This window comes from Cupressus sempervirens, chromosome 11, assembly GCF_028749045.1.
Source record: "Cupressus sempervirens isolate cs-2001-9-10 chromosome 11, ASM2874904v1, whole genome shotgun sequence".
In the NCBI taxonomy this organism is placed as follows: domain Eukaryota; kingdom Viridiplantae; phylum Streptophyta; class Pinopsida; order Cupressales; family Cupressaceae; genus Cupressus; species Cupressus sempervirens.
The window spans coordinates 531823465-531839402 of NC_143128.1; the positions used below are offsets into that span (position 1 = coordinate 531823465).

General features: G+C 36.2%; 1 protein-coding gene and 1 long non-coding RNA gene across 2 annotated transcripts; one reads left to right on the forward strand and one right to left on the reverse strand.

Moving 5' to 3' along the window:
• The first annotated feature begins 1442 nt into the window (after positions 1 to 1442).
• Positions 1443 to 8083, forward strand: LOC149530721 (uncharacterized). Its single transcript, XR_016358607.1, has 6 exons — positions 1443 to 1614; positions 1697 to 1750; positions 1834 to 1966; positions 2173 to 2325; positions 2861 to 3654; positions 6735 to 8083. It is a non-coding gene; the product is annotated as an uncharacterized LOC149530721 (long non-coding RNA).
• LOC149530722 (NAC domain-containing protein 105-like) lies at positions 6914 to 15415 on the reverse strand. The gene is made up of 5 exons (XM_089809439.1): positions 15006 to 15415; positions 14507 to 14817; positions 9369 to 9547; positions 8967 to 9238; positions 6914 to 7965 (listed from the first exon to the last, which is right to left on the reverse strand). The coding sequence occupies exons 3-5, from the start codon at positions 9529 to 9531 to the stop codon at positions 7303 to 7305; spliced, it is 1098 nt and encodes a 365-aa protein (XP_089665565.1). The 5' UTR covers positions 9532 to 9547; positions 14507 to 14817; positions 15006 to 15415; the 3' UTR covers positions 6914 to 7302.
• Positions 15416 to 15938: the final 523 nt, after the last annotated feature.

A 15938-nucleotide genomic window follows, 5' to 3' on the forward strand; every position in this document is an offset into this window, starting at 1 on the left:
GGAAAATTCATTTTTTAAAGAAAAATCATATAAAATTTAGAGAAAAAAATAGAGACATTTGAAATGCAATTAATTTTTTTTTTATTGTTTGATTGATTAATCTAATTGAAAAATTGAATTAAAATAGATATAATAATAACCTGCCTTTTGATAGGAAGTAATAATATAAAACAAAAGAGATAAATTAATCGATGAACTAGTTTGCATCTCACAATATTTAAAGAATTAATCTTTATTAATTGTTAAATCAATGTGTCTCATTTTCCTTTTTCATAATTAGCATTTATTCTATAATGCCAAAGAGAAACAACCTACATATGCACCAATAGAAATGTTTATAATCCTATAAGAATCTAGTTTGAAGGCATGATCCTTTCAAAAGAATGTAAGACACTAAATGATACTTGTAAAAATGTAAATAGACTATGACATATACATTCTGATATTCATTGATATAAAGAGGAAAAACAAATGTTTTAATTCTTAAGTAACAAACATGCTTCAAAATAAAATAAAAAACTCAAACCTAAATTCTCTTACTCTCACTACCAAATCTAAAAAAACTCTCTCTATATATAAGATCCACAATTGATTAATAGTAACCTTTCCATTTATACAACTAAAAAAGAACAAGTATTATAGATATACCCCAAACCATGCTGTGATTACATGAATAATAGATGCATTCCAAAGAGGCAGGCATTCGAAGGCAATGAAGAGTGGCATGCAAATACCATTCAAGCAATGATGGTTGCTTCCTCCTCAAACAACTAAAACCAACAAAAATAATCTTCTCACCCATAAGGCGACTACTGAAAAGCCTGCACGCCACATTTATATTTTAATGTCCTTCACCATAATGATTTAGTTAAGCTTGTACTTAAGAAGCCAATTCATAGGCTAATTAAAATCCATAGAATAGTTCGGCAGTGTAGAAATATATAATCACTTTGACTCTGTATGTATTCAGTGCGTATTCAATTATTCCCTCTAGTGGGACTGCTATTTAGTGGGTCTGAGCCTGCATAGTGTATAGTGCCTACCCTCTGCAGGTCAACTACTTCGCATCTGTCACGTCAGCCAAAGTTGGTGGAGAATGTAATCATCACCCCAAGTTTCCTGATAAGTTTAGAGGTCAATTAGCCTCTGGATTTGTCTGGTTGCCTTGCAAAGCCGGCAAAGATATGGTGGTGGGACTTAGGGCGCTTTTCAATTCAGGAATCTGTCATTTAGTTGGGGCTAAATTTGGAGGGATCTTTGCCAATTTGGAGGTTGAATAAGTGGAATTTCAATAGTGCGGGAATGTGTGGAAAGAGAATAAAGGAGAGTGGAGTGGGTGATACTGTACAGGAAGGCCATGGCTTCGAAAGTCAAAACCTACGTGCGGTATTATCAAATAACCAGCTTCATGTTTCAACGGGAATGACGTTTTTGGTCAAATTGCTCTCATTATAGTTTTGGCTTCTGAGCGAATTTCAGGAAGGTACTGCGCTTTGTGCGAACAACACGACAGCATTATTGCTGAAAAAATGAGTGATGATATTAGATTAGATGAGATGAGAGGAGACGTGCTTTTCATTTGTGAGAGTCTATGTTATCGCTGAATCTTATGAGGTAATACAGTGTTTTTGCGTTCTTTTTCTTTTTCGCTTGTAAAGAAAGGTAAAGTTCTTGAGAGGGTTTACTCTTGGTGCAGTTTGAATTCAAATCTCTGTGGAGAAGTTGCAGCGTCTGGCGGTGATGAAATTTTGTGAGAAGTTTAAATTTTTATGCTTCTGGTACTATGGTCTGTGCAAATTCAAATATTTAAATTCTTGTTTTTCGCTTGTAAAGGAAGGTAATGTTCCTGTGAGGGTTTATTCATGGCGGGCGCGAGGTCTGCGGTTTGAATTTAAATCTCCGTGGAGAAGTTGCAGCGTGTGGCGGTGATGAAAAATTGTGAGAAGTTTGAATTTTTATGCTTCTGGTAATATTATTGATATGTGCAAATTCAAATATTTAAATTATTTCGTGTACTGCGTTTTCTGTGAACAATACGCACGGTAATTTTTTACAGTGATAAGAAAATGAATAATGGTTTGTGACGAGATGAGATGTGGCTCTCCTTTGGGAGCGCTTAAATTGCTCCAAATTCATTATGAGAAAACATTGTATTTTTCTTTGGATTTTCAGTTGTGAAGGAGGGTAATGTTCTTGTGAGGGTTTACTCATGGCGGGCGCGAGGTCTGCGGTTTGAATTTAAATCTGTGTGGAGAAGTTGCAGCGTCTGGAGGTGATGAAAATTTGCGAGAAGTTTAAATTTTTATGCTTCTGATAATATTATTGGTATGTGCCTTCAAATATTTAAATTCTTTCGTTTAGTGCGCTTTCTGTGAACAATACGCACCGTTACTTTTTACAGCGTTAAGAAAATGAATAATGATGTGTGATTGGATGAGATGTGGCTCTCCTTTGGGAGCACATAAATTGCTGCCAATTCTTTATGACAGAAGATTTTTATTTCTCTTTGGATTTTCACTTGTAATGGAAGGTGAAGTTGTAGTAGAGGTTTATTCATGGCGGTCGCGAGGCCTGTGTTTAGAATTTGAATCTTTGCGGAGAATTTACAGGGATTTGTAAGAAGAAACTTTCATTTCGTGCTTCTGGTAATATTATTGATATTTGCCTGGAAAAGGAAATATTTTAGTTCATGTGCTGGTCTTTGTGCGAACAATAGGGTATCATTATTGTTGGAAGTGTTAAGAATTTGAATAATTGTCTGAGATGAGATGAGATGTAGCTGTCCTTTGTGAGAGCGTATATCTTTGGCAAGCCTTCATGAGATATCACAGTATTTTTCTTCGTTTTTCTTTTTGTAAAGGAAGGTTAAGTTCAAGGGTTTATTCTCGGCGAGCTAACTGCAGTTTAAATTCAAATATGCGGGAAGAAGTTGCAGCCTCTGAAGGTGATGAAAATATTCAAGAAATGAGGAATTGTCATTTCGTGCTTCTGGCTGGTGATATTATTGATGTGCCTGGTAAAAGATTTTATTTTCCAATCATGGCTTGTGAATATCACAAGAGGGAAAACTGGTCAATTCTTGGCGGGCGCGAGGTCTGCAGTTCGAATTCTGCTCGGTGCGGAGAATTTACAGCGTCTGGCGGTGATGAAAATTTGTAAAGAAAAATAATTCATTTCATGCTTCCGGTGATATTAATGATATGTGCCTGGTAGAAGCTTTTCTTTCATTTACTGAGACTTCGAACGATATGATACCATTGCTGTTGACAGTGTAAGCAAATGAATGTTGATGAGAGATGAGACGTGGCTTTCCTTTGTGAGAGAGTATGTTTCTGTCAAATCTTTACAGGGTTTTTCTTCAGGTTTTCCCTTATGAAGGTAAAGTTCTTGAAGGGTTTATTGTTGGCGTCACGAGGGCTGCAGTGTGAACTTAAATCTCCGTGGAGAAGTTACAGCGTCCGGCGGTGATGAAAATAGAGTTGCTCTTTTAATATCACTATTAAAATGTGCCTGGTTAAAAAAAGTTATTTTGGGTCAGGGTTTGTAAAAATCAAAAGAGGGAAAACAGATCAATTTAGGTCATAATTATGAAGTTGAAGAACGGTGCGGCTGTTAATTTTGGAGGAGCTAAGAGAATCGGCTGCTGGTCTACTGGTAAGGCTTCATGTTTGTTAAGTTTTGGCAGCTTTAATTTTTTATATTGAGAGTTAGCAATGTCTTTTTAAGCTTCATTTGAGAATTTTAGTGTTTTTTTTCAGCCTCATAGTTGAAAACACTTATGAGAAATAAACTTGAGTTTCAGTAGCGTTGCTGAGCTTCCTTGTTAGAATTTTCCTTTTAGAGGCTTTATTGCTGATGCAGGGCTCCATATTCTCGCCTGCTTTAAATTTTTATCTTGGACGCTTTATGTTGATGGCAGGGCTTTAAGTCATTGTTAAAAAAGAGCCTGTGTAAATGAAGACCTTTGTTGCCACACCGATCTTTTACAGTAATAGCATAATTATTTCATTTATGAATATGGGGACTCCCACCCTCTCCTAAGAAGTATTTGTGAGATTTTTTTTTTTTTTTTTGGGTATTTGGAGTATGGGATGAGTACTTTGTTTTCAATTGAATTTTGATTTTTGAATATTACTATTGGGTATGTATTTTGTTACTATGTTGAATGTTCAGTATTTTAGTTCTAATTGGTCTTGCAATTTTATCATGTTCAATTATTTCAATTTAGTATGATATATTGAAATATCATTTCATATCTACCATTTCAAGTTCTATATGTATAGCATACAACACCCCTCCTTACCTTGTCCTCCCCTAGCAACCATCTCTCTGTCCCCTTGCCATCCCAAAATTGAAGCCCATTGTTCCTAGTCCTAAAAACTCATCCCAACGACATACCTGCATACCCCACTACTAGTGTTGCACTGTTCATTTCAGAATCTTTCACATCTGTACTATAACGTTTATATGCCTGAAGAACTTCTGTGCTCTTACCCGATCCAGCCAAATTTACTCCATTCACTAGGGAGGGATCTCAAACTGAATTGGAGTTCGCTAATTGAAATGAAATGTTTAAATGTGAGGATAAATTGCAAACTTGTATGTGCTTTGCCTCCAATTTTCCGCATCTGTGCTCTGGATTTAGCTCAAGTAAAACATTTAACCTGTCAATAGAAGAGAGTTTTTCATCCCCAAATTTGCATGTTTTGTCAATTTTATTGCCAAATGAGCATCACCTAGATCCAATGAGTGCTAAGTGTTCCATTTATTGTCATGAGAGATGGATTCATGTTGAATCACTACTCATGAAACATGGGTCATCGAGTTTGACTCAAAATCACACAGTTAAATCCTGATATTCACATCACAATTTGACTAGCTGTGGAAATCATCTCCTACTTATCAATTTTATTGCCGTCAGAATTTTCATTGACAAATTCCTTAAAAGTGATTATTGGGGAGGATAAATTGCCCTTCAAAGCACTCTAGTCCTTATCAGATATATGGAAATTGATCTCCGAATCTGAATGAAGATTTTTTAATTCTAATATTCAACAATTTGAGTGAAGATGATTTATTTTACATTGAACAATTTGAGGGGAGATATAATTTGAGTGAAAATATTGATTTGAAAGTTACCTACAATTTCTTCATGTGCGGATTTGAAGAAAAAATCTATAAATATTTGTAATTCAGATTGAACTTCTAAGATAACCATTCAAAATAGATTGGAAAGCACAAGTTTTACTGTACATGGAATCGAATATATTGATGATATGAAGATGTTATGATGACAATCTTTTGACTAGAACATAAGATGTGACATTTACGTACGGCCAAAGCTGATGAATTGTTACATGCCATGTCAATCCTGGTCTTTTACCGTGGATACATATTTCTTCGCTTTTTTAGTCGGTTGACGAACAAAATCTATATCGGTAGTGGAAACGTCTTCCCACTTCATATTCCGAGGGCTGATTTGGTGTGTATTAGTGCTGTATATTTAGCACTGTTGTGTTTAACGAACTTTACCGTGGGGTCCTTTTGACTTATAAGGCTTCTACAACAAAACCCATTAAAGCTACCCCAGATGTATTTATTATACAGTAGTCATATGTAATAGGTGTACATTGAGATGCTGAGATATTTCTTGAAAACTATCATCACCACTTTTGACAAGATGCACTAACGTACCATATACAAACTTCCAACCAAAAGACTGTTAGATCCGTGTGTTTTCACAAGAAATTGTTTTGCTCACTATTCAGGGAAAAGTTTAAATAGTCGAATATATTATATTAATTATGATTTTCATTTGGTAGCAGTATTAAATGTTTATTATTAAAAAACAATAAGTTAATCTAATTTAATTTTTTATAACGTCCTAAACAGAGAAAAAAACAAAACTTTAACAGCCACTGTAGAAACAGTAACCCCAGAAACTGAGCAAACAGTAATAACAATATAGAACTACAATAGAAATATATTGATATAATATGAGATTTGAAAATTCTTAAACATTAATTAGAAATTAATATACGAAGACGTTTAGAATAAATTAAAAATAACTAATATAACAAGTTCAGATTACGACGTGTAAATGGTACTAGATTTTAAAAAGGAAATTAATGGAAATGGATGAGAAATTTTCTCTTCCGCAGTGTTTATCAGGAATTCAGTCACTGTTCATAGTTTTTCATCTTCTTCTTAACGGCAACCAAATGGAAGTAGAGCATTTTTCTTTTCTTTTTAGATTTTCACGCCGGTATCGACGTATGTCAGCGCTGAGAACCACATTTCGAATTAAATGGGAAGTGTGAAAATATTATTTTCCCAGATAAATATAATGAAAATCATATTTGTTTTTATGCATGGATCCAGAACGCAATGTGAAAACCCTCCCAGAGTTTCTTAGCAAATATGCAAAGCTCTTTCTGTGTAGATTGTCTATTTTTCTTCGATTTATATTGGAAAAGTTGGAGTTCGTTTTACAATGTGTCTGTTTCATAGTTTTAACGGCGGGAAGTTGAATCTAGTAAAAAGCGACAAACAGAAAGCATTTACAGCACACCTGCAAATTTCATCGTTTATCAACTGATTACTGTTACATCTCGATAGTGCACGTTATCAGTTTACTCAGCAAGCTATATAACACCATTTTTCATTAATTACTATTTACGTCATACACCATTTTAAATCTAATGATTGGAACAACGTTCTGTAACTCCATGCAGGCAATCAGTTAAAACTTTGGCTATGCGCCATATAACGGAGCATGACAAACAATACCAGAAGACAAAAGTGATGCGCAGAGACATTGAGATCACATTCAAACCTTTGATGTCCGTTTGTACCAGATGATCTTTAAAAGCTCGCATTTTAAAAGGGGGAAGATTCTTACACACATTCCATGTTCACTCAAAGTCCTGTATTTATTTATTTCTAGATTGAAACACGTAGACACACAGTCACATAAACCTGTCAGCAGACTGTTAAAGGACGAACCCTAACAACTATGAATTCTGATAAGATACACTTTAGAACAAATCCTGCAGAATGTTTATTAATACATTTCCCTTAAGTGAATGATATAGAGAACTCAGAGAGTTAAATTGCAATCCGAGCCTCTATCCCCCCTATTACCTTGTGCACAGTTAAATATTATTGCTACGTCACCATCCCCCATTCCCATCAGGACTACTGACAGATAGAGCTGCATTGCATGCTTTCCTTGTACGCGGTCTTGATTGTTATTTACATGACAACTTAATCAATTGAAAGGAAAGGCTTTCACAATCCGACTTATTTACCGAATACCCATATGTTGTCATCACAGTTAGAGCTGGACGCTGCTGTATAATCAGGTGTTTGTGGCAGCCTATTCTGACGGCGAACTAAGGTCTGCATATCAGATGAAATGGGATTATATAAAGCACTCACTTCATCAGAAAATTCATCCGGACTCTGACTGAGCTGTGATGCTACAAATTTGTCCAGCATTCTCCAGTCTGTGACCTGCTCTTCCATGTTATACATTGGGCCCATAATTTGTTGCTGTTGTACTATTGAAGTGCGCGCTGACTGGGCTAGAAGGTCCTCTATGTTAGCAGACTCTAACAAACGAGTCATGGAGTATTCGTTGTATTCGGGCCTCCTGTCAGCTGAAGTTGAGGAGGAGTTAGCGTTACAAGCAAGTTTTGGGCTCTCCAGTTGAGGCAGTTGGAGAAATGGGTCATGCTGAAATTGTTGGTAGTCAAGTTGTTCAAGCTCTTGCTTGCAGGGAAATGGATGTTGGTACCCAAGTTGGTGTAGTCCTTGTGTAAAGTTGGTGTTTGCAGAATCTAGATCAGGTAAGAAAGCGGACTGGTCTTCGTAAAAAGAAGCTGAGTCCAAATCTATTACTTTGAGCTTGTTATGGACACTGGTTCGTTTCTTGAAGGCACGGCAAACAACCCATCCTTCTTCCTGATAAGATCAGAATGGAAAATGTATTAGCGACTTCAAGGTTCCTGGAAAATAAAAGCTACGAACAAATTAACAGTTGATGTAAAGTCCATATTCTATAATTTAAATTTTTCTGATATTGCTTCTGAATTGGATTGCTTTCATTGTGTATTGGTTTTATTAAGTTCGGAGTGTATTAATGGAAAACTAACACGCTTTCTAATCTAGAAACAGCATAAACTTTTTAATTAAATTTTTTATTAAAATTTGCAGTTCAATTACTACTAAGCTTTGTTTTGAGCAGTTTTTCAAATTACATTTACATTTCAATTACTACTAAGATATATTTTAAACAGTTTTTCAAAATACATTAGATAATTAATTATCATTTAATCAATTATATTTCACTATACTCCTTGACTAACAGTTAATTCCAAACAAATTTCAAAATAAGCCCTTTTATAATATTAAAATTTATCTAATATAATGTAATACGATTAACTATTTTTAATAAGCTAATTATAGTATTTTTATTTTTATTTTCCATTTCTAGTGGCTCACTCTAGCACTATTTCAAAGTAAATCCTTATCCAAAGATTCACAATAAAACTTATTTTGAGCATAACTCTCATTACTAAATAATGATTTACTGTCTGATTAGTAATTAAATTTTTTTATTTTTTCAGTGACAAATTAAAAACCATTAAGTTTCCACGATAGCAATTAAAAAAACCATTTATGAGCCATGTCGTTTCCAAAATTTAAATCTATTAATAAAAATAGACATTCACCGCAACTCATCAAGTGACAAGGTAATCAATCCCAGTGTAAAATTGAATCTTGAAAAACTAAACTAGTCAAAAGCTCATCAAACCAACCCCAGTGTAAAATTGAGTCTTGAAAAACTAAACTAGTCAAAAGATCCGTACTTGCTAGAAGACCGTCCATTCCAACATTTTTCCTGCTCTGAAGTGGACAAATATTATTCCCTATACAGTAGTAAAAATTCATAATGTACTTGCCTGTGGAGGGCCATTCTCGTCTGTCTCAAGCCTGTATTCATGCATGATCCAGTCAGTTTTCTGACCGTTGGGTGCACGGCCTTTGTAGAACACCAATGTCTTTCTCATGCCAATGAGTTTCATCTTTGCGTAAATTGCTTTGTCTCTGCCTGTGGCTTTCCAAAAACCAGCTACAGTAGCCCTATTTGTTCGTGTTCCTGTGGGATACTTCTTATCCTTATGACTGAAGAAGTACCATTCAGTTTGTTCTTCATAACCTATCCTGCACCGCTCTGTTAACAGACAAATGTACATAAATTATTGTAGTCTATAACTTTTGTAATCAAATTACATAAAGATAATGGTAATATTTTTTGTAAACAAAATGCTTCAATCTTCATGGTCTAGAGATGTAATCTATACCTTGGAGATCCCAGGGCTCAAGTCTGTAAAGATCAATGTCTCTAATGACGTCCAAATCAATTCTTTTAGATGCAACTTTCTTCTTAAGATAATAATCTACGAGCTCTTCATCCGTGGGATGGAACCTAAATCCTGGAGGAACATGAGACTGCGTACTATCCATTTTTGAGAATTAATACCTGCACAAAACAAGGTTCATACTTTAAAGGAAGTCAAAAAATTTATCGAACTTCAAAGCGAACAAAAATTTATAAAGAAAAATTGAAGAATCTTCAAATGCATTCAGTTTGAGGTAATTGAACTATACAGCTCAATTACATGGACGGCCTTCTAACAAATTAACTGGTAGAAACGTAAGGATGCACTGCGAGAGGAAATTTATCTTGCGCTAAATAGAAAACATCACAAAAATCTAAGCATAGTCATTTTAAATTTCAGTACATCCATTGCACCACACACAATAGAAAGGCTGCAAAAGTAAGCAAACAAAAAACTGGAAGAAAAGTTTGAATTAGGAAGAGAATGGATCCTTCCAATAATGTTGCTGATACATAAATTGAACTTTACGATACGCCTCTTTTAACAGAGCTGAAATCGACAGTCTTATATTACAACTTTACAATAAATATGCCGTAAGATTGTTTGATAGCAGAAAAGTTTATATTCCTCCATACGGATTGATAATAGCCTCTTGTATACTCCATGTGAGTATTGTCTAATCCTACTGCCTTAAAGCTTCATTCACTTTGAAAGATACATCACATAATTTAACGTGCAATTCAGTGAAGATCATTTTGTTTTTGGTGGCTGCAGAAGAATAAAAATTGAACTCTCTCCAATGTGTTTTAGGCTACAAGGAGTACAAAGAGATATGGACATAAAGGCTCACTCATAAAGGACGAACAATATTGAAGCTTCATTCGGATTTCTAAAGTAAGATTGCGACGGTTCAAGTCTTGGAATGCACGTTACAACGACTAAGCTCAGGCTGCAATTTCTATGGCTAACATTATCTCGTACATATTTGCTTGAATTCAAAAAGAGACATACTGTATTCGCCCTAGATTTGTAACCATGGTTTAAACAATATCAGCTTACCACTTGCAAAGAATCGATCATGTCATTTTGTTTCAGGAATGCCAAACCTTATCCATAGCAGCTCACCTTATTTTTTAATTACCATATTTTTGGTAACTTTTTTGACCCAGCATATAAACATTTCACAGAGAAGACTGCAAGTAACCAGTTAATCATAAGTTTCTAATTGAAATTTAACGGTCCACAGAGAACTGTAGGAAAAAGAGGAATCTTTGAGCCAGTGGAATCCTGTTGCATTAAAGGACTAAAAAGGCTTCCTTTTAATATAGAACGAAGTGTGCGCATTGGGAAGATAATAAAAGAAAAAAACAAACACCAAAAAAGATAGAAGAAACAAGGGCAAAGGATATAGATGCATGTGTATGGTACCCACATTCTTTTTGTCGGATTCCGACAGAAAGGAGACAAAAAAAAGTTGCTAGTCATCGATTGCCACGGTAACAAATTGATACACATACACATACATGACGTTTCTGTTCACATGCACGCGAGCATGCGCATCTCTCCTGTTCAAAGTCAGGAAAAGCGGCGTCCATGGCAGAGCAGAATGTGAGTAAGACAATAAACAAGATTCAAACGTAGAGAACCACAACACTGCTTTGTTTGACAACCATGTCGCCTTTGTCGGAATAACTCATTATATCAACTACTCCACCAGGCCGCCAAGCATCAATATAAGTTTTTCAATCTAACAGTTGTGAGATGTTCATCTAATAATTTCAAATACTACATTATGAATCTCGATAATGCCTCTCGGTTGGAAACACACAGCACGCCTTGCCCTGCCAAATGGCCTTCGTATTTATGTTTGACAACAGGCTTATTTGACCTCACTACCATTCCCACTCCATTAATCCAACTGGAACTTAATCCTTGTGTACCTTCTTTAAATTATATCACAATATCACTTGGCGAAAAGTTGATTGTTGGATTTATCAAAATCATCTCACTGTATGGCATGCTAAATAATATGGAAATATTGAAAGGAAATGGGAAACTATATTGAATTATGATTAAGTTGATCTTAAAGGATATGATGATAGTCATGATACATTTAGTCGGCATGCAAGCCATTCAGTAAGCATTAACACTAATATATCATTAATATCTATTTCACAAACTGTTAGAATGAAGCTAAATTAAAAAAACATTATAATGCAACATCTCAAAATCAGGTATAACTTGAGTAGAGCTATATTAAAAGATTGGAAATAATAGAACACAGTCCAAACCAGTATGACAGTAAACTTATTTATTTTACACATGTTAAATTATTTCCAAATGTGACGATCGAGATGATAGATTAGTTCTTGGTTTTGTTTAAACCCTACCAAAGCTTGTTTTCCCCCACTAGTCCTCTCGGGCGTACAAGCAAATTTTATTCCATTCTCTTGTCCCACAGAAATTTAGGAATTTTGTGATGATTCATAGGGACCTAACTGCTTGTTTTGAATCAAATCTTATCTACTTATCCTTCATGAATAGGGAACGGGGAGGATCCATCTCCCATGACTCAAAACTACCCCATCAAATCCCAATGAATCGTCACCTAAATAGATAAGCTAAGAAATTACCACATTAAACATTTCTTTTCTTTTTCTCCGTGAAAAATAAACTGTTTCGTTTAAAATAAGAGAATGTTTGAAATTAATTAGACATATATTCACTTTCAACATATATACGTAGAATCCACTATGTCTTATCACTTTCATTTGCCTACCCGTGGGGTCTAATGCAAGTCTACTCTTGGTCTCTTACGTTGCTTAAATTCGATGTAGGAAAAAAGACAGCCAAGCTGCCTTATCATACATTCCACTAAATGCTCCTCCTACTAAAAGTCTTTATACTATTTAGACTCTTAAGTGCTTGAGAGGCTGGAGTCGCTCTAAATATTTGTTTGGTTCGCAAACCCAATTTTTATAGAAATTTCAGTTTTAAACTAGTTGATAAGAGGTCCCTCTTCTTGAAGGGTTGTCTTTAATACAAAATCTAGCATGGAATTTCATGGTACCTTTGTATATTTGTTATGAATTTATGCCAGAATAATCAGATCAAATATACTCTAAAGCTATCCCAAGGGATGTGGCTGGTCCTTAATACCACAACAAATGAACACCATAATTGATGAAGATGATACTGTTTTTGGGTGAGTTTACACCAGTTTGGTTCTTGAAGTTTCGAGAAAATAATGGCGGAAAGAAACCAGTGTTGCCGAATTGGATTATTTCCAAATTTAATGCAGGCTTCGAATTTTCGAAATGCTCACTTGAATTCTAAGTGTTACAGCTCTTAATTGGTACATACCCCTACTTATATGACAAGTTAAACTTCCTACTATCGTTTTCTGCGACGGTATGGCATATGGTAGGGAATGTAATAGAGTAAAACAAACATAAAATATGGCATATAGTGTAGTCTATATTTAGATAAGCAAGGTAAAACAAACATAAAATATAGTGTCAACAATCTGGTTCTAACTGTGTATATGTTGAACCTAAGTTTGTAAACATATTAATAGAATGATCTAAATTTAAAATGAAAACATATAATTAAAATAAAAAATAATCATGAAAAACATTAAAAAATCATTCCAAATCACAGCATTTGATCTATTGTCATTACAACAATACCACGGTCAAATCGATTTTCCCTACTGTTTTTATACACTGTAGATCATCTCGTGTGCGCACTAATCGTGGTCAATGTAAATAGTAACACTGTACCTGGTGGAAGCAGAAGGGTGGTTTCTTCTTAAAAAGATTAAAATGCCCATCAAATTTCCAAAGGTATATTCTCACACACTGCACAGAACATAGCAATAAGGACACGATTTACGCCCAGAATGACTCGGTCTTGTCGAGTTACTTTTCCTCCATCTTCTAAGAAAAATCCACGTGGAGGTTATATAGACCAAAATTGGTACGTTCAAACTGACTTAAAAACCCGCAAATGGAGCAATACGGCATGGTTATGTTCTTAAAATCAATCAAGCTTTAGTACTTCGTTTTTCACAACTATTCAAAAGAAAGAATGGCTGTACATCAAAATTCGGTTACTAAATGGTCAAGGCATCGTGAATCGGTTTGGAAAATGATTCAAGGGAATATCTTTACCCCAAAGTACGTAGTAGATTTTTTTTGACAGCGTTTTAAACCTTTGTTTTGGATGGGAGCGGTGGCCTCAGAATGCCCCGGTTCATTGGAAGAATAGGAAGGTGGAAATATTCCTCAGCCTGGAATACTCCATAATCTGGAACACTAAAGAACAAGTTATATCTCCAGCAGTTTAGTGCCAGAGATACTTTTGTGGTTCAGTGATCAGAAATACATGACATGAATGTTCACCTGGACAAGAGAAAATTGCTAGATTACGTTCAGTTAGTATCTTAACTAATATAAATCTAAATACATAAATACAAGTGCTAGGTTTGGTATTGCTTTCTTTAAGAAAGCAGCTGTGACTTCTGAGAAACAAAATCTATCCATCCGTAATAATGATTATTGTGTTCGCTCAAAAGATCCTTCGTTAACATCGGAACGATGATTTCTTCTCTGTTCACTCTCATTTCCAGTGACATAATGCGAACAGCTGAATTAAATTTAGAACTGCGATCTATTTAGTCGTGCTCAGCAAGTTCGTAAATTCATGAAATCTCTTCAATCTAGAAAATCTAAATATCAGATTGGCTAAATAAGAGACTCATCTAAGTGCTGGTTGTAAGGATTGGTCTTCCAAGTTCACACCGAGATTTATTTGAAACTTTCATGTTTATTTAACAAAGAAACCCTAATTGAACTTTAAAATGAAAGAAATGTTCATTTTCCTCCATCAAGTGTCGCAAATTATCTGCACATTTGCCGAAATCAAATTCGCAATGCAAATATCAATCGAATCTGCTAATGATACGAAAATTTCCACAGCATCACATCAAAATGTCCACAATTACAGATCAAAGTCGAATTACTATAATAATGCAGCGCAAAATAATCAAATTACGATGATAATGCATCATAAAACAATCAAAAGGACCAATCACAAACCTATTCAGAGGAGATTGCCAAGCTATTTACGGTCCAATTCGTGATCTCCAGACTAAATTGACGAGATATTTACGGTCGAGCGGCAAACTTGAAACTAACAAAGCCGCGCCGTAAATTAACCGCGCCTTTAGGTCCAGCAACAATGATCTTCACAAATGCAGGACCGGATCGGCCGTGGCCGTCACTGAAACACGAAAATTTCCTCTCCGAAAATCTTGTCGAGACGAAAGGAGAGAAGAGGAGCTTTGCTTCCAGTCGTCAATGCTTTATAAAAACACAAATAAACTAGGGATCTGAGCCAAAAGGCGAACCTGAAAACAGCCAATAGAAAAGATCAATCTTGGATCTGAAGAATGCATAAACAACTGCAGAGTATTTTAATGGCAAAAGCGATAAGGCAGGGTCCTAAACAGCTGTAAGTGGGAGACAAATGACTGCACCCAGCCCTGACGACTATCATCAACCTCAACAAGATAAGCAGAAAAAAGAAATAATATACCTCCTCAGGCGTGGAAATCGCTGGAACAACAAAGCCTCAACGCAAGCACAAGGAGAGGTCGAAGAAGATGTAAAAAATACTGGGTCCGGACTCCATAAAAGGCCTGAAACTTGCGCGTGAGAGCTCAAATGCTTGAAAAAGCAGAGAGAAATGAGTGAAGAAATGAGTGAGCCCGCAAAAACTAAAATGAAAAGAATAAAACCAAGCTGCCTGGATTTCCTTTCGACCCCACAGTGACGTAAGATCTCAGAGGAGGGGACAGGCTTCGAAACTTGGACCAACTTTCAGGTGGCGTGCCCTTGTCTGGTCCTCTTACAAACAAGAAGCAAATAAATATTTCAACCTTTCAAGCCTCCAACCGAAGAGCGCGAAACCAAAACAAAATGAACTTCACTTCTTACAACGGTAATAACTAGAAGCAAACAAACAAAACATTAAATAGGAAGAATGAAATGAAATGAATTGCATTTATGAGATCTTATGAACCGACTGTCCACTAAAGCAACCTTCGAGAGATCCCGGTCGCTTTTCATCTACGGCCGGCCGGCCAACCGAAAGTCCCGGCCGGCAAGCTTGGTGCGCCGCCCGATGAGTACGTGGACCATCCCTGCCACGTGGCCCTTTCCAGTTGGCCCAATGCTTTCAGCCATCATTGCCGGGCCCCCCTCACCTCTCCCCGTTCCGTTCGCTTAGTGCCAAACCTATGCTTTCCCCTTTTTATATTAGCATGCGAGCCCAAAAGCCTGCACCAATGGTCTCTCGACACGTGCCCTCTCCTCGCCCACGTGGATCCCGTAACGCGTCTTCGCGGGGCCCGCGCAGGGACCACCGGCTATAGACGGTGCCGCCCACCGGTAAAACATCCCCACATCGTACTTGGAAGCGGGCCATTGCCGGCGGCGGCGGCGCGCGCCTGCATTTACTGCTACTACT